Source organism: Schistocerca nitens, chromosome 6 (genome assembly GCF_023898315.1).
Source record: "Schistocerca nitens isolate TAMUIC-IGC-003100 chromosome 6, iqSchNite1.1, whole genome shotgun sequence".
Lineage (NCBI taxonomy): Eukaryota > Metazoa > Arthropoda > Insecta > Orthoptera > Acrididae > Schistocerca > Schistocerca nitens.
The window spans coordinates 476,937,433-476,957,773 of NC_064619.1; the positions used below are offsets into that span (position 1 = coordinate 476,937,433).

The window sequence follows — 20,341 nt, forward strand, 5'->3', positions numbered from 1 at the left end:
GTCCAGCATTTTACTGCTGCACTACCTTGTTCCTTAGTGGAACTAAATGAGAGAGAGATTATTAACTCATTCTATAATTCATTGTGAGACAATAATTATGAACCATGAATAGGCCAATAGCCGTACTAAACTAAACTGCTCCTTTCACAGTTCATCTCTCTGGGACAGAGCTCCCTTCTTTCATTTCCAATACTTTCCTTTACAATCGGCCAAGCAAAAGAGGAAACACTATATAGTATGCTGTTTACAACTTTATTAATAATATCTATGTTCATTCAAGTTTATTTTGGAAAGAAAAGCTGTTTTGTAGTAGCTTAGATGCCCTCTTTCATAAACAAATCTGGCGCAAGAAACTGCAGGGAACGAAAGAAAAAAGGAGAAAATATGACAGTGGAGTGGCAGACAATAACCAACATTTTACAATACAATATTAAAATTTTTACCCTCACTTGAATGTAATCCAATTTCTCTCATGTTTAATAAAAAATTATAAATAGTATATGATGATTTCATTATTAGAGATTATAATAATAATAATAATAATAATAATAATAGGAACACTTCTGGAGCAACATATGGTCAAACCCGGTACAACATAACAGGCATGCCCAGTGGATACAAGCAGAAACAGACTCATACAAGATGCTACCACAAATACCTGAAGTGATAATTTTGCAACATGAAGTCACCTGAGCAATTAATTCTACGCACAATTGGAAAGCCCCTGGAAATGATAAAATAGCAAATTTCTGGCTAAAGAAGTTCACCTCAACATATTCACATCTAACTAAATTATTTAAAGATGTCTGCTTGTGTCTGTATGTGTGGATGGATGTGTGCGTGTGTGCAAGTGTATACCTGTCCTTTTTTCCCCCTAAGGTAAGTCTTTCCGCTCCCGGGATTGGAATGACTCCTTACCCTCTCCCTTAAAACCCACTTCCTTTCGTCTTCCCCTCTCCTTCCCTCTTTACTGATGAGGCAACAGTTTGTTGCGAAAGCATGAATTTTGTGTGTATGTTTGTGTTTGTTTGTGTGTCTATCGACCTGCCAGCGCTTTCGTTCGGTAAGTCACCTCATCTTTGTTTTTATATATAATTTTTCCCACGTGGAATGTTTCCTTCTATGATATTAAATTATTTAACAGTTACATTGCAGACCCATACATATTCCCTGATACACTTACACATGGAATAACTTATCTGAAACCTAAAGATCAAGCAGACACAGCAAACCCAGCTAAATATCACCCCATAACATGCCTACCAACAATCTACAAAATATTAACTTCAGTCATTACACAGAAACTAATGACACATACAACACAGAACAAAATTATAAATGAAGAACAAAAAGGCTGCTGCAAAGGAGCACGAGGATGTAAAGAGCAACTGATAATAGATGCAGAGGTGACATATCAAGCTAAAACTAAACAAAGGTCGCTACACTACGCATACATTATACATTGATTACCAAAAAGCTTCTGACAGTGTACCCCATTCATGGTTACTACAGATATTGGGAATATACAAAGTAGATCCTAAATTGATACAGTTTCTAAACATAGTAATGAAAAACTGGAAAACCACACTTAATATCCAAACAAATTCAGATAATATCACATCACAGCCAATACAGATTAAGCGTGGAATATACCAAGGAGACTCATTAAGTCCTTTCTGGTTCTGTCTTGCTCTGAACCCACTATCCAACATGCTAAATAATACAAATTATGGATATAATATTACTGGAACATACCCACACAAAATCACACATTTGCTATACATGGATGATCTAAAACTACTAGCAGCAACCAATCAACAACTCAACCAATTACTAAAGATAACAGAAGTATTCAGCAATGATATAAATATGGCTTTTGGAACAGACAAATGTAAGAAAAATAGCATAGTCAAGGGAAAACACACTAAACAAGAAGATTACATATTGAATAACCACAGTGACTCCATAGAAGCGATGGAAAAAACAGATACCTATAAATACCTAGGATACAGACAAAAAATAGGAATAGATAATACAAATATTAAAGAAGAACTAAAAGAAAAAAAAAAGACAAAGACTAACAAAAATACTGAAAACAGAAATGACAGCAAGAAACAAGACAAAAGCTATAAATACTTATGCTATACCAATATTGGCCTACTCATTTGGAGCAGTGAAATGGAGTAACACAGACCTAGAAGCACTCAATACACTTACACGTTCACAATGCCACAAATATAGAATACATCACATACATTCAGCAACAGAAAGATTCACATTAAGCAGAAAGGAAGGAGGAAGGGGATTCATCAACATAAAAAATCTACATTATGGACAGGTAGACAATTTAAGAAAATTCTTTCTAGAACGCGCAGAAACTAGCAAAATACACAAAGCAATCACTCATATAAATACATTGGCTACACCACTGCAATTTCATAACCACTTCTACAACCCTTTAGATCACATAACATCAACAGATACGAAGAAAGAAATTGGAAGGGGAAGGCGCTACATGGCAAGCAGCCGTATCATCTAACACAGCCACACATCGATCAAGACGCATCCAACAAATGGCTAAGAAAGGGCAATATATACAGTGAGACAGAAGGATTCATGATTGCAATACAGGATCAAACAATAAACACCAGATATTACAGCAAGCATATTATTAAAGATCCCAATACCACAACAGATAAATGCAGACTTTGCAAACAACAAATAGAAACAGTAGATCACATCACAAGCGGATGTACAATACTAGCAAATACAGAATACCCCAGAAGACATGACAATGTAGCAAAAATAATACATCAACAGCTTGCCTTACAACATAAACTTATAAAACAACACGTTCCCACATACAAGTATGCACCACAAAATGTACTGGAAAATGATGAATAAAAATTATACTGGAACAGAACCATTATAACAGATAAAACAACACCACATAACAAACCTGACATCATACTCACCAATAAAAAGAAGAAATTAACACAACTATTCGAAATATCCATACCCAATACAACAAATATACAAAAGAAAACAGGAGAAAAAATTGAAAAATACATCCAACTGGCTGAGGAAGTCAAGGACATGAGGCATCAGGATAAAGTTGACATTATACCAATTATACTATCAACTACAGGAGTAATACCACGCAATATCCACCAGTACATCAATGCAATACAGCTACATCCAAACTTATATATACAACTACAGAAATCTGTAATTATTGATACATGTTCAATTACCCGAAAGTTCCTAAATGCAATATAACATATACCGTACAGTTAAAAGGAAGTGACGCTTGATCAAGGTCCATGTCACTTTCCATTTTTAACCAGACTTAACGTCTGAGAAAGTAAAGAAATAATAATAATAATCCCGTGGAGGCCCGGGAAAAGAATAGGCCTCCGGTATGTTCTGCCAGTCGTAAAAGGCGACGAAAAGAACAAACCACTAATAGGGCTAACCCCCCTTTTAGTGTGATTAGTTGGTTCAGGACAGAACTAAAGAAGCCTCGGACAAGCGCCGTCATGGTCGGGGACGACGCTTGAACCCTATGCCCGCCCACAATGGTAACGACACTGCTAGCCAACTGGAAAATGATTTAAATCCAAATAGAGGTGTTTTGCAGGATATGCATATTGCAACCACCCTAGAAGGAAAACAAAGACAGAGGATGAGATGGTCAGATGAAGTTAATCGACACCTCATGTTCTGTTATTACCAAGCAACAAACCTAGGAACCAACACAACTGGATACAGATCACAAGTATACACAACATTTATTACCAGATACCCAGAATTAAAATTTTTAACAGAACAACGACTAGCTGATCAGATCAGTGTAATAATAAAAAATAACAGGATACCCCAGTGAGAATTAGAAAACATCAAACAACAAGTACAACAAATACTGGAACAAAATAATGTGCAATCAGAAGAAGAAGAAGAAAATACAGTAATGGACTCAAACATCCCAGAGCAAACAAACAAAGAACAATACGCATCAATTAAACAATCAGAGGAAAACAAAATCTTAAGACAGCCACCAGAACAAGCACAAATAGAACAGAAAGTGACACACATGCTAGATATAGAAGAAAAATTTCAGCTGACATATATAGAATACAAGGACAAATACAGACATTAGACCATTCTTGCATAGACCACCAAATAACCCACAAGTCGAAACAACAACAACAACAACTATCAACACAATCATACACAACAAAATAAATGAAAACACAACTATGGAAGAGTTACAACTACTAGTTTATATAGGAGCACTCACTACACTAAATATACACACTAGGCAGTGATCAGAACCAACCAACACACTGAAGAAACCCACAAAACCAGCATGGCAACACAGGCTACAGATCAGAATAGAAAAACTGAGAAAAGACATCGGACAGCTAACACAATTTATAAGAAATGAAATGTCAGAAAAAAAACGAAAAAGGTTAGGTAAAATCTCACAACAAGAAGCAATAGAGCAATTAGATGAAAAGAAGCAGAAATTACAAGCATTGGCCAAGCAACTTAGAAGGTACAAAAAAAGTGAAAATAGAAGGAAACAAAACCAAACATTCAACACAAACCAAAAGAAATTTTACCAGACAATAGATAACACACACATTAAAATAGACAATCCACCAAACATAACAGACATGGAACACTTCTGGAGCAACATATGGTCAAACCCAGTACAACATAACAGACATGCACGGTGGATACAAGCAGAAACAGACACATACAAGATGATACCACAAATGCCTGAAGTGATAATTTTGCAACATGAAGTCACGTGAGCAATTAATTCTACTCACAATTGGAAAGCCCCTGGAAAAGATAAAATAGCAAATTTCTGGCTAAAGAAGTTCACCTCAACACATTCACATCTAACTAAATTATTTAACAGTTACATTGCACACCCATACACATTCCCTGATACACTTACACAAGGAATAACTTATCTGAAACCTAAAGATCAAGCAGACACAGCAAACCCAGCTAAATATCGCCCCATAACATGCCTACCAACAATCTACAAAATATTAACTTCAGTCATTACACAGAAACTAATGACACATACAACACAGAACAAAATTATAAATGAAGAACAAAAAGCCTGTTGCAAAGGAGCACGAGGATGTAAAGAGCAACTGATAATAGATGCAGAGGTGACATATCAAGCTAAAACTAAACAAAGGTCGCTACACTACGCATACATTGATTACCAAAAAGCTTTTTATAGTGTACCCCACTCATGGTTACTACAAATATTGGAAATATACAAAGTAGATCCTAAATTGATAAAGTTCCTAAACATAGTAATGAAGAATTGGAAAACCACACTTAATATCCAAACAAATTCAAATAATATCACATCACAGCCAATACAGATTAAGCGTGGAATATACCAAGGAGACTCATTAAGTCCTTTCTGGTTCTGCCTTGCTCTGAACCCACTATCCAACATGCTAAATAATACAGATTATGGATGCAATATTACTGGAACATACCCACACAAATCACACATTTGCTATACATGGATGATCTAAAACTACTGGCAGCAACCAATCAACAACTCAACCAATTACTAAAGATAACAGATGTATTCAGCAATGATATAAATATGGCTTTTGGAACAGACAAATGTAAGAAAAATAGCATAGTCAAGGGAAAACACACTAAACAAGAAGATTACATATTGGATAACCACAGCGACTGCATAGAAGCGATGGAAAAAGCAGATGCCTATAAATATCTAGGATACAGACAAAAAATAGGAATAGATAATACAAATATTAAAGAAGAACTAAAAGAAAAATATAGACAAAGATTAGCAAAAATACTGAAAACAGAATTGACAGCAAGAAACAAGACAAAAGCTATAAATACCTATGCTATACTAATATTGACCTACTCATTTGGAGTAGTGAAATTGAGTAACACAGACCTAGAAGCACTCAATACACTTACACGATCACAATGCCACAAATATAGAATACATCACATACATTCAGCAACTGAAAGATTCACATTAAGCAGAAAGGAAGGAGGAAGGGGATTTATCGACATAAAAAACCTACATTATGGACAGGTAGACAATTTAAGAAAATTCTTTCTAGAACGAGCAGAAACTAGCAAAATACACAAAGCAATCACTCATATAAATACATCGGCTACACCACTACAATTTCATAACCACCTCTACAACCCTTTAGATCACATAACATCAACAGATACGAAGAAAGAAATTGGAAGGGGAAGGCACTACATGGCAAGCAGCCGTATCATCTAACACAGCCACACATCGATCAAGACGCATCCAACAAATGGCTAAGAAAAGGCAATATATACAGTGAGACAGAAGGATTCATGATTGCAATACAGGATCAAACAATAAACACCAGATATTACAGCAAGCATATTATTAAAGATCCCAATACCACAACAGATAAATGCCGACTTTGCAAACAACAAATAGAAACAGTAGATCACATCACAAGCAGATGTACAATACTAGCAAATACAGAATACCCCAGAAGACATGACAATGTAGCAAAAATAATACATCAACAGCTTGCCTTACAACATAAACTTATAAAACAACACGTTCCCACATACAAGTATGCACCACAAAATGTACTGGAAAATGATGAATACAAATTATACTGGAACAGAATCATTATAACAGATAAAACAACACCACATAACAAACCTGACATCATACTCACCAATAAAAAGAAGAAATTAACACAACTAATCGAAATATCCATACCCAATACAACAAATATACAAAAGCAAACAGGAGAAAAAATTGAAAAATACATCCAACTGGCTGAGGAAGTCAAGGACATGTGGTATCAGGATAAAGTTGACATTATATCAATTATACTATCAACTACTGGAGTCATACCACACAATATCCACCACTACATCAATGCAATACAGCTACATCCAAACTTGTATATACAACTACAGAAATCCGTAATTATTGATACATGTTCAATTACCCGAAAGTTCCTAAATGCAACATAACATATACCCTACAGTTAAAAGGAAACCACACTTGATCAAGGTCCGCGTCACTTTCCATTTTCGACCAGACATAACGTCTGAGAAAAGAAAGAAATAATAATAATAATAATAATTTTATTGTCTTTAAGCCATTACAGCAATAGACAAATTCATACACATAATACAATACAGTACAGTACATGCTATAAAAGAACAGAATTGTTAAGAACGTTACAGTTTAATATCACAGGTCATGAAATCCTTTACATTGTAGAATGGGTTTACAACTAACCAGTCATAAAGTGTTTGTTTGTATTGTTGCTCTGGTAAATTTTGTATACCTTGTGGAAGTTTGTTAAATAATTTGTTGCCCATAATTTCATAACTGTTAACTGATTTTGACAGTCTGTTGTAGGGCGTATAGATAGAGCTGTTTGTCCTAGTGCTGTAACAATATATATTTGCCCTGCATTTTACTTTAGGTAAGTTCTTTTTTGTGTAGATTAAAACATAATAAATATGTAGGTTTATTACTGTCATGATTTTTTGTTGAGTAAACAAAGGTTTACAATGAGCCTTGTATGGTGAGCCTGTAATTATCCTAATAGCTTTCTTTTGCAGCAATAGTATATCATGCACACAAGTGGAGTTTCCCCATAAAATAATACCATAGGATATGATGCTTTGGAAAAATGAGTAGTAAGATACTCTAACATAATTTTTAGGTATACAGTGCATTAATCGCCTTAACAAATAGATTACCCTAGACAATTTACCACTAATATACTTAATATGTGGATTCCAAGGAAGTTTATCATCCAAATATACCCCCAAAAATTAACACAACTAGGATCTCCTGATGGAAACTTGTCTTTTAAACTAAATACCATCTGCTGGGTTTTGCTTTCATTAAGCAAGAACCCATTTGCTTTAAACCAGAGTGAAGCTTGCTCAGTTGTCTCTGTAACACATGTTTTAAGGCTATTAAGATCATTAGTGCTGTTCAGAAATGTTGTATCATCAGCATAGAGTACTGTTCTGGATTTAATAAATGATGGCAGGTCATTTATCATTATTAGGAAAAGGAAAGGGCCCAGCACGGATCCCTGCAGAAAACCTACCTTAACTTGTTCTATACTGGACATTTCTTTCCCAACACAGACGGCTTGCTTACGGTTTTGTAAATATGGTCTTAATAGCTTAAAGCTGTTACCTTTAACACCATAAAAGTCCATTTTTTCGAGTAGTAGTGTATGTTCTACACAGTCAAAGGCTTTGCTTAGGTCACAAAAAGTCACTTGAGCAAAGCATTTATCTTCAGATACTTGATGGATGTATTTAACAACATTGTCTATGGCATCAATGGTTGACAGGTTTTTCCTAAAGCCATACTGTGATCCACTTATTAATCCTATGTTATCAAAGTAAACAGATAATTGTTGGTAAATTATGCATTCTAGAACTTTTGAGAAAACTGGGACTATGGATATTGGCCTGTAACTTGAGACAGAATTTTTATCTCCTTTTTTATGTACTGGAACTACCCTAGACAGTTTAAGCTCATCAGGGAAAAAACCCTCCAGTATACACTTGTTTATACAATATGTAAGGGGTTACACTATACAGCCTATTACTTTCTTCAGCATGTTACAAGACAGGTGATATATGTCTACACTGTCTGATGATTTTAACCGCTTCACTATTCTTAACACAAAACCAGGTGAGACCTCAGAAAAATTGAAGGTATTTGTGTTTGTTGATGACCTAGCAATATTTTTTGACAGTAACTGTGATGAGCTGATTTCAGGTTTAATTATAGCACTTCCTACTTCCTCAACTGATTTAATAAAGTCATTAAATTCCTGGGGAGAGATACTAACTTTGTCACTTCTTTTATCTTTGGCGACACTATTTATTAGTGTCCATGCTGCTTTGCACTTATTGGTGGATTTCTCAATACTTCTGAGATTGTGTGCTTGTTTGGCTTCCACAATTGCTTTTTTGTACTCATTCCTAAATCTAACATAGGCCAATTTAGCATGGTTGGTTTTCAGATTTTTATAAATATTGTACAACAACATAACTTGATTTTTCATAGTAGACAGCTGTTTTGTATACCATGTATTTTGTCTATTTGGAACTTTTGCTTTTAGGACTCTGTCAGTTACTTTGCATTTCTTTATTGGAATGCAGTCATTAAAGTGTCCCAAAAATGCTTTGAGAAACCTATCAAATAGTAACTTTGCTGGCAGATAATTGCTTAGAGTATAATGTGTCTCATCATAACACAGGCCAAACCAATCTCTGATAGAAAGGGACGTACGAAACCTGTCAATTTTCTCATCTGTGACTGGTCTAGTGACCACAACTTCTGGGACAAGCTTATTTACATTACTCTTATCAAGAGGGAACCTACTTGTATAATTTAAAGATACTGAATCATGATCAGAATATGGAAATACTGTTACAAAACATGATTCTTCTGTTGTTTTAAAATTTACAAAAATATTGTCAAGACATGCATGTTCTCTTGTAGGCTTGTTATTGACTGAATGTAAGTTGCACTGTCTTAGTAGGTTTTGGAGTTCAGTGACAGTATGTTTTTGTGTTGTAACATCGAATTCAGAATTCACATCTCCACCTATCACAATATCATAAGGTATCCATCTAGTATCTGTAAGTACATGTAACAGCAGGTCCAGTTTTTCTAAAAATACATTGGTTTATACCCTTAGGTGACCTGTACAGGGAAATTACAACTAACTTAAAACTGTCTATTACTATACCAGCAGCTTCAAAGTTTTGTTCATCACACAGAAAATCTAGATCTAATCTATTGACTGTACCGCTAAGTGACTTGTTAACATATATTGCCACACCACCTCTTAAATGCAATTTTCTGCAGTAGCTACTGGCTAGATTATAATTATCGAATTTAATAAATGTAAGTTCAATCTCACTAGCCCAGTGTTCACTTAAACAAAAGATATCAAACTTATTTTCTAGTCCAAAGTCATTGACAATAAATTCTTTATCCCTTACTCCTTCAATGTTAAGATAACAGATTATAAAATCACACCTGTCTTTCTTTACAGATGCACTATTTTGCTGAGAGACTATTAAATCTCTAGCACTATTTATCTCATGGGCTTCTTCCTCTTGCTGCCTTCTACTAAAATATCATTTAGACGTAATGGAGGTACAGAGAACTGATGACAGGAAATTTTAAAGTTTTTCCTTTTCCTCATAATATAAGATTTATTGGCACAATAACTTGATAAAATAAAAAAGCGGTAGTGTAGATAGTTGAAGAATAGTATGATTGCAAACACAATAGTCACCACACCATCAACTTCAAAATGTGCCTAGTACATTCATGTTATCATCAGGACATATTATCATCAGGACACAATTCTAGTACTGCTGCGATTTTCACAGTGGATAAAACATCTTCCTAACCATAAGCTGGACATGTTTAATTGTGATTGCAGACACAAGTTCTATGTAACTACTGCAGATAGTGTAGAATAACGTTGTTGCCAAATTTTGTGTTGCAGCAAAACACATGGAAAGACCGTAATCTACTTCAAAAACAGCCACTTCATTCCCAGCCATCGGAGTGAACTCTATGGATTTACAACTTTCATGGGTAAGGCTACATCTTTTGTAAGACTGCATCTTTCATCCCAGAATGCAATTTCCTGTTTTAATCTTAAGACTACACTTTCATGTAATCTTATATTCAAAATACTATTTTACTTCAAGTTTGTATGTCCTGATAGAGAATAATTTATGTTTAGTAGTTACAAGGCACATTTAAAAAGAAACAGTTGATTGATTATTGAAAGAGAATATAAATGAACCTCAGATGGTCCATCCATATTTCATATGGTCAACAACATTTTTATCTTATCTTGTGCAATAATCAGCTTTGAACAATGTGAAAGAAAAACAAAAGTCTCTCCAGTTTTAAAGCCTGCTTAATACTTGCATGAAACTCTTGCTGAACACTTGAGAATGGAAGAAAGGTCAAAACTGATCTTACTGTCAATTGTATAATGCTACAATGTAAGTATTATTTATTTATTTATTTAGCATCCAATAGATCACACATGTGATATAGGATTTGTCATTTGATTACACGTAACACAGAACAACACATACACATAATAAATTGACAAACATATACAAACAGCAAACAAATTACATACATACAGTACATAAGTAGTGTACAAGAACTTATTACCCAAAAAACAAAAGTACGTGCTCACAATAAACAATTTTAGATAATGAACTATGCCTTATACACAAAACATGTTACAGATATACACAAAACCTATTACGGATATTTAACAGATTTTTCCTAAGTATCATAATTACAAAGTTGAAAACATCATTAAATTAGTCTGAATTTTTAAAAAATAAGTAGGCTACAAGTTTCAATCCACAGTCTGAGACAGGTATTCATTTACACTGTAGTAGCATTTTTCCATCAAGTATTTTTTTACTTCATGCTTGAAATTAATTTTGCCTTTCAATTCTTTAATTTGAGATGGAAGTGCATTTAAAAGCTTTATTCCTAAGTGGCTAACATGTTTCTGACTTCTAGTTTTTGCTACATAGGGAATGTGGAAGTCTTTACAATGCCTTGTATTGTGATCATAGTAGCTTGAGTTGGTTTGGAGATCGCAGTTATTTTTACTTATCATTTCCAGGCATTTAAAAATATATATTGATGGTATTGTAAGTATCTTTAGTTGTCTGAATAAGGGTCTACAGTGAGTTTGTGGTGGGCTGTGTGTCATGATACGAATAGCTCCTTTTTCCATAATAAAAATGTCATTTAGTCTTGACCTGGTTTTTGCCCCAAAAACTTATGCCATAGCTTGCAACTGATTGGAAATACTGAAATACACTGCTCTAATACATTCTTTGCTGCATACCTTGGATATTATTCTTAAGGCAAAACATGCTGAGCTAAGTTTCTGAGTAAGATATACACTGTGTTCATTCCAGTTTAAATCTTGGTCAATTCGCATTCCCAGAAACTTTGTGGTGCACACTTTTTCTATTTGTTTGCTATCCAGCATAAGGCACATATTTTCCCCTTGACACTTGCTTCCATACTGTATAAAGTTTGTTTTCTTTGTATTTAATGTCAGCTTATTTGAATGAACCATGAACCATGAACCTTGCCGTTGGTGGGGAGGCTTGCGTGCCTCAGCGATATAGATGGCCGTACCGTAGGTGCAACCACAACGGAGGGGTATCTGTTGAGAGGCCAGACAAACATGTGGTTCCTGAAGAGGGGCAGCAGCCTTTTCAGTAGTTGCAGGGGCAACAGTCTGGATGATTGATTGATCTGGCCTTGTAACATTAACCAAAATGGCCTTGCTGTGCTGGTACTGCGAACGGCTGAAAGCAAAGGGAAACTACAGCCGTATTTTTTCCCGAGGACATGCAGCTTTACTGTATGATTAAATGATGATGGCGTCCTCTTGGGTAAAATATTCCGGAGGTAAAATAGTCCCCCATTTGGATCTCCGGGCGGGGACTACTCAAGAGGACGTCGTTATCAGGAGAAAGAAAACTGGTGTTCTACGGATCGGAGCGTGGAATGTCAGATCCCTTAATCGGGCAGGTAGGTTAGAAAATTTAAAAAGGGAAATGGATAGGTTAAAGTTAGATATAGTGGGAATTAGTGAAGTTCGGTGGCAGGAGGAACAAGACTTTTGGTCAGGTGATTACAGGGTTATAAATACAAAATCAAATAGGGGTAATGCAGGAGTAGGTTTGATAATGAATAAAAAAATAGGAGTGCGGGTTAGCTACTACAAACAGCATAGTGAACGCATTATTGTGGCCAAGATAGACACAAAGCCCATGCCTACTACAGTAGTACAAGTTTATATGCCAACTAGCTCTGCAGATGATGAAGAAATTGATGAAATGTATGACGAGATAAAAGAAATTATTCAGGTAGTGGAGGGAGACGAAAATTTAATAGTCATGGGTGACTGGAATTCGTCAGTAGGAAAAGGGAGAGAGGGAAACATAGTAGGTGAATATGGATTGGGGGGAAGAAATGAAAGAGGAAGCCACCTTGTAGAATTTTGCACAGAGCATAACTTAATCATAGCTAACACTTGGTTCAAGAATCATAAAAGAAGGTTGTATACCTGGAAGAATCCTGGAGATACTAAAAGGTATCAGATAGATTATATAATGGTAAGAGAGAGATTTAGGAACCAGGTTTTAAATTGTAAGACATTTCCAGGGGCAGATGTGGACTCTGACCACAATCTATTGGTTATGAACTGCAGATTGAAACTGAAGAAACTGCAAAAAGGTGGGAATTTAAGGAGATGGGATCTTGATAAACTGAAAGAACCAGAGGTTGTAGAGAGTTTCAGGGAGAGCATAAGGGAACAATTGACAGGAATGGGGGAAAGAAATACAGTAGAAGAAGAATGGGTAGCTCTGAGGGATGAAGTAGTGAAGGCAGCAGAGGATCAACTAGGTAAAAAGACGAGGGCTAATAGAAATCCTTGGGTAACAGAAGAAATATTGAATTTAATCGATGAAAGGAGAAAATATAAAAATGTAGTAAATGAAGCAGGCAAAAAGGAATACAAACGTCTCAAAAATGAGATCGACAGGAAGTGCAAAATGGCTAAGCAGGGATGGCTAGAGGACAAATGTAAGGATGTAGAGGCTTGTCTCACTAGGGGTAAGATAGATACTGCCTACAGGAAAATTAAAGAGACCTTTGGAGAGAAGAGAACCACTTGTATGAATATCAAGAGCTCAGATGGCAACCCAGTTCTAAGCAAAGAAGGGAAGGCAGAAAGGTGGAAGGAGTATATAGAGGGTTTATACAAGGGCGATGTACTTGAGGACAATATTATGGAAATGGAAGAGGATATAGGTGAAGATGAAATGGGAGATAAGATACTGCGTGAAGAATTTGACAGAGCACTGAAAGACCTGAGTCGAAACAAGGCACCGGGAATAGACAACATTCCATTAGAACTACTGATGGCCTTGGGAGAGCCAGTCATGACAAAACTCTACCATCTGGTGAGCAAGATGTATGAGACAGGCGAAATACCCTCAGACTTCAAGAAGAATATAATAATTCCAATCCCAAAGAAAGCAGGTGTTGACAGATGTGAAAATTACCGAACTATCAGTTTAATAAGTCACAGCTGCAAAATACTAACGCGAATTCTTTACAGACGAATGGAAAAACTGGTAGAAGCAGACCTCGGGGAAGATCAGTTTGGATTCCGTAGAAATGTTGGAACACGTGAGGCCATACTAACCTTACGACTTATCTTAGAAGAAAGATTAAGAAAAGGCAAACCTACGTTTCTAGCATTTGTAGACTTAGAGAAAGCTTTTGACAACGTTAACTGGAATACTCTCTTTCAAATTCTTAAGGTGGCAGGGGTAAAATACAGGGAGCAAAAGGCTATTTACAATTTGTACAGAAACCAGATGGCAGTTATAAGAGTCGAGGGGCATGAAAGGGAAGCAGTGGTTGGGAAAGGAGTGAGACAGGGTTGTAGCCTCTCCCCAATGTTATTCAATCTGTATGCTGAGCAAGCAGTAAAGGAAACAAAAGAAAAATTCGGAGAAGGTATTAAAATTAATGGAGAAGAAGTAAAAACTTTGAGGTTCGCCGATGACATTGTAATTCTGTAAGAGACAGCAAAGGACTTGGAAGAGCAGTTGAACAGAATGGACAGTGTCTTGATAGGAGGATATAAGATGAACATCAACAAAAGCAAAACGAGGATAATGGAATGTAGTCAAATTAAATCGGCTGATGATGAGGGGATTAGATTAGGAAATGAGACACTTAAAGTAGTAAAGGAGTTTTGCTATTTAGGGAGCAAAATAACTGATGATGGTTGAAGTAGAGAGGATATAAAATGTAGACTGGCAATGGCAAGGAAATCGTTTCTGAAGAAGAGAAATTTGTTAACATCGAGTATAGATTTAAGTGTCAGGAAGTCGTTTCTGAAAGTATTTGTATGGAGTGTAGCCATGTATGGAAGTGAAACATGGACGATAACCAGTTTGGACAAGAAGAGAATAGAAGCTTTCGAAATGTGGTGCTACAGAAGAATGCTGAAGATAAGGTGGGTAGATCACGTAACTAATGAGGAGGTATTGAATAGGATTGGGGAGAAGAGAAGTTTGTGGCACAACTTGACTAGAAGAAGGGATCGGTTGGTAGGACATGTTTTGAGGCATCAAGGGATCACAAATTTAGCATTGGAGGGTAAAAATCGTAGAGGGAGACCAAGAGATCAATACACTAAGCAGATTCAGAATGATGCAGGTTGCAGTAGGTACTGGGAGGTGAAGAAACTTGCACAGGATAGAGTAGCATGGAGAGCTGCATCAAACCAGTCTCAGGACTGAAGACCACAACAACAACATTTGAATAAAACCATGACTGTATGTATGAGAGCGTTTTCTCTGCTGTAGTACACAATTATTCTTTTATATAACTAATTATGATACTCGTGTCATCTGCAAATTGTAGAATTTTGGCTGAGCTGTCTGGAGCCTGTATATCATTGATATAAATTAGAAATAACAATGGGCCCAGAATGCTGCCCTGTGGAACACCTATTTCAATTTGTTTTGGTTCAGATATGAGTTTAAAATTGTGAAGATTGTTGGATGACCTCAGCTCAACAACTTGTGACCTGTTTTGCAGATAAGATTCAAACCATTTTTTAACAGTACTCCTGATGCATATTGCTTCAAGTTTCTCTAGTAATATTACATGGTTCACAGTATCGAAGGCTTTGGATAAATCTAGATTAATTCCAACAACCTGTTTATTTGACTCCAAATTTCTTACTATTTCTGTTGTGTAGTCCAGTATGGCTGTTTCTGTACTGTGCCCTGCTCGAAAGCCATGTTGACTGTTATTTATTAGTTTATGTTTTTCTAGATATTTTGTAACCCTGATTTTCATTAATTCTTCAAGTATTTTGGAGAAGGCTGGGAGGAGAGATATAGGTCGGTAATTTTCTATTTTATGTCTGTCACCATTTTTGTATAGAGGTATCACTTTGGAGATTTTAAGTTTGTCCGGAAATATCCCTTCACTAAGGGGCAAGTTTGCTATGTGCACTATAGGTTTGACAACACATGGAGCAATTTTCTTAATTATTGATACTGGTACATCATTCAACCCAGAGGACATTTTGGATTTCGAGCATTTAATGACTTATAGAACTTCATGCTCATCTGTTGGCATTGCCATCATGATGGTATTTACCATTGGAGTTGTCACTGTTGGTTGTTGCTTAAATTGACTACTTAAAGTAAGGGGAATATTTACAAAATAATTGTTTACATAGTTTGGCATCTTTTTCTATGGGAATATTTTCATTATTTTTAAGATTGATTTCCTGTTCTTTAGTTTGACCCCCAGTTTCTTTTTTTACCATTTTCCGCATCATTCTGGACTTGTTACTAGCCTGCCTTATTAATCAATCATTACTTAATAATTTTGCTTTTGCTATTACTTTGTGGTAAGTCTTTTTGTATGTCCTCACATACTCAACAAACTGCTGATGATGACATGTTTTTAATTTTAAACTTAGTAATTTCATGGTTTCACTTGACTTTTTAATTCCGGGTGTAATCCAGGTCCCTTTGGATCCAGATGATCTATAACTCAAAAGCTTTTTTGGGAAACACATTTCGAAGTATGTCATAAAAGTGGAAGCAAATATATTGTAAGCATCATTTGTGTTGGTTTGTGTCAGGACCTCTGACCAAACTGCATTTTTTAAATTATTTTTGAACTGATTACAATTTTCAGTAGAGAAAAATCGTTTGTACTCCTTTTTATTTTCCTCCTCCTTGGGAGTTGCAGTGAGATTAAAGGTTAGTGCATTATGATCTGATAATCCTATATTCACATTTGTAACTGCAACTTCGTGTGTGTCCACATTTTAGAAGATGTTATCTATTAGGCTTTCACTGGAATCTGTTGTTCTAGTGGGAGCTGATATGTGCGGGAACATGTTGAAGCTGTTTAGTATGTCTAAAAACTTGTTTTTTACTGGACTCTGGACCAATAGATTAATATTAAAGTCACCACAAAGAATTATGGTAGAGTTCTCATTTGAGAAAATGTTGAGCATTTCTTCCAAATTCTTAAGAAAGACTTCAGTATCTCCAGATGGTGACCTGTAAATTGCTGCAACAATTATTTTCTTCTTTAAACTATATAACTGAATGGCTACTGCCTCAAAATCCTTTTCTATGATTAATGGTTTAGCCTCGTATCTTAACTTAAATTTAAGCTTGGGATTTAGATAAATGCATACACCACCACCTTTGGCATTTTGCCTACAGTACTGACTGGCAAGTTTATATTGGCTTAAGTTTATGCTGTTTAGTTCACTGTCCCTGCACCAATGTTCCATAACACATAAACAATCAATATGGTCACTATTTGCTGCTACCTCAAGTTCAAGGTACTTGTTTTTAAGACACTGAATGTTCAGACTCATAATTCTTAGCTGATTTGAACAATCCGACTGACCTGTGACTTTACACTCTGTTGATGCATTTTCTCTTACACTGTTACAAGATTTCATACCTTGTTGTAGATTCCTCTGCTTGCAAACATTTCCCTGTTTCCCTGCTATGTGTTGTTCACTGTTTTGCCCCAGAAAAAATCCTGGCTTCTCAAGGGTGGCTGCCTTCTTCTGGTGTGATGACTGCTCCTATTTCCACTGCTGCTGCTGTGTGCTGTTGCAGTGAATGTCAGTGATTCTGGTTGCTTGGTTATTGATGTTGGAACTACTGCTTCTGATGTTGCTGTGACTGGTAATGATTCTGATTGGTTGGTTTTTGATGCTGTTGTTAGTTCTGCTGCTGCTAATGTTGGTCCAGTAGTAGGTTCCTCTGTTGCTACTGTTTTTTGGACGGTCCATTTGCGTGCTGCTGCTGTTTGTACTGGTGTTTCTGCTATTGGAGATTTATACCATCCCAGTTCAGTGGCTGTCGCTTTGTAATTATATTTAATTGCTTCCCTTATTAAGGTTCCTAACCTGGCCTTCCCATTTCTGTTAAGGTGAAGCCCATGTTTCGTAAAACATTCTCTATCAAGTGTGCTTGAGTCAATTAATTTCACATTGCTGAATAGCCTACAACTACTTTTGGGTCTAGTTTATCAGGGGATACAACCCGTCGGCTTTGACCAATGACGTCATACATTAGTCATAGATAGTAAGGTCTTCACTTCGATGCATAAATAATAAAACAGTTCTGTGTTCCGGATAAGCGCTATCATTGTACATTAAAATAATTATTCGTAATGATATTGAGGTAATTTGGAGGGAAATACAGAAGCGTCCGATCTTACCCGTCGGCTTTGACCCATGACGTCACAAATACCGCGGAAACGACCATAAACAACAATTCCAATATGGCGGATATAAAAACATCGAATACGTATTGTAAACACTGAAATACACAAGTTTCACAAAAAGCCTAATGACTGTAACGGGACAAGCGTGGGAAATTGGGGGTTTTTGGGTGGGGAGAAACTAAATATGTCGTTATGCGGTGGGGGGAGTCTGCAGTGCCCCCCCCATCCCCCCACAGGCTTCATTAGTGTCAAATCAATATTTTCGAATCATAGGCGGCCGCTGCCGCGGCCGCATTCCAAAAAAAAACTCCCAACCTAACCTCAAGTGGGCTACGCTACAGATCAATATGTTCATCAAATTGCTTCATATTACGTATACATGTTCTTTAAACAAGAGTACATCAAACCATGTATTAGGTTTTCCGCGCCGTAATGACGTCACACACCACAACACGCTTACGTCACGGGTCAAAGCCGACGAGTAAGATCGGACCTTTCTGTTGACCCATTTGGAGTATTAGTTTGTTATTGTAGAACAATTTTTAGTGTCTTATTTTCGTTTATAGAAATGGATTTGTCTGTTTGTGGGTACGTAATTTTCGTTACTGTCTGTGTAGACGAGCTTCGGTTATTCCTCGATATTTCCGTGTGGTAAGCTCACTTTTCCATTTGCTTCTTTCACTGTATTTCACAATTTTGACATATTTCACAGTTTTATTCCACCAATATGTGTGTTTTCGTGTTGTGAAGTGCGTAATAGAAATTCCTCAGCTGTCGATCTTCTTTCGTTTCCCAGCACTAGTATCAGTTCGACATTTTCGAATGTGTACTTGCTATATTACAGGCGAAACCCCCGCCACAACTAAAATTTGTATCCCGTCCTTCACTTCGCCTTTAGACTGACGACACAACTATAATTTGTATCCCGTCCTTCACTTCGCCTTTACACTGACACTATATATGTCAATTGGCGAGCAAGATACAAATGTTGCGTATAGCTATATAGCTCAAGTAACGAATGGGATACTATTAGCGTCCAAGGCAACAAGAAAACTGTACCCCATAGTGAAGTACGGGATGCAAATTGTACATGTGTCGTCTTCATGTCTCCGTGTAGTTCAATTGAGGTACAGGTTGCAAATGTAACGTACTTGTATTTCCACCCTTTCGTTACCAGTGTACATATATCGAGGTCAATGGAAGTCTGGTATACATATATTACATACGTAGGTCCTTCTGTCATCAGTAATACTGATATGTACGTAAGAAAAGACTGTTAGTAATAGCGGAGACGAAATAAACAGCACATCTACAATTTGTATCCTGTGTTCCACTTAGGGTTTACTGAAGCGGAGGATACATCGTTCAGGTGAAAAACAGGACAGTAATGCTAGTGAAAACGAAGAAATCGACTTACGGACTGTACTTAAGAAACACACTTCGAATGAGCTTTTAATTTGTATCGGGTGTTTCATTTGCGGTTTAGTGGAGCAGGGGATACATAGTTCAAGTGAACAACAGGACAGCAATGCTAGTTGAAACTAAGAAATCGACTACGCTGAACTTGTATCCCGTACTGCACTTAAGCAATACAGTTCGAAAGACTTTCGAGATACAACTGACATACATGTAACGTGATGTACTCTTTGCTAGTAACATATTTCATTCATTTCTTTCCATTGTATTTTGCGGAGAGATACTAAGATACAAACACGCGATATCGTTAACGTGAAAAGTGAAGACCTTACTATCTATGACTAATGTATGACGTCATTGGTCAAATCCGACGGGTTGTATCCCCTGCTAAACTAAACCCGTTTTGTGGTGTAATTGTTTTATCATTTAGAAGATGGCGCAACTTCTTCAGCTCACAGTTTTCATTAGTTATATGCG

General features: G+C 36.3%; 1 protein-coding gene across 3 annotated transcripts in view; it reads left to right on the forward strand.

Annotated features, from left to right (window-relative positions):
- LOC126263119 (pickpocket protein 28-like) overlaps positions 1 to 20,341 on the forward strand; it is a 331,006-nt gene that overhangs the window by 280,555 nt on the left and 30,110 nt on the right. For all 3 annotated transcript variants that reach the window (XM_049960131.1, XM_049960132.1, XM_049960133.1), the window contains one exon: positions 10,593 to 10,684. In XM_049960131.1, coding sequence (XP_049816088.1) covers positions 10,593 to 10,684 — 92 coding nt within the window. The remainder of the gene's footprint in view (positions 1 to 10,592; positions 10,685 to 20,341) is intronic.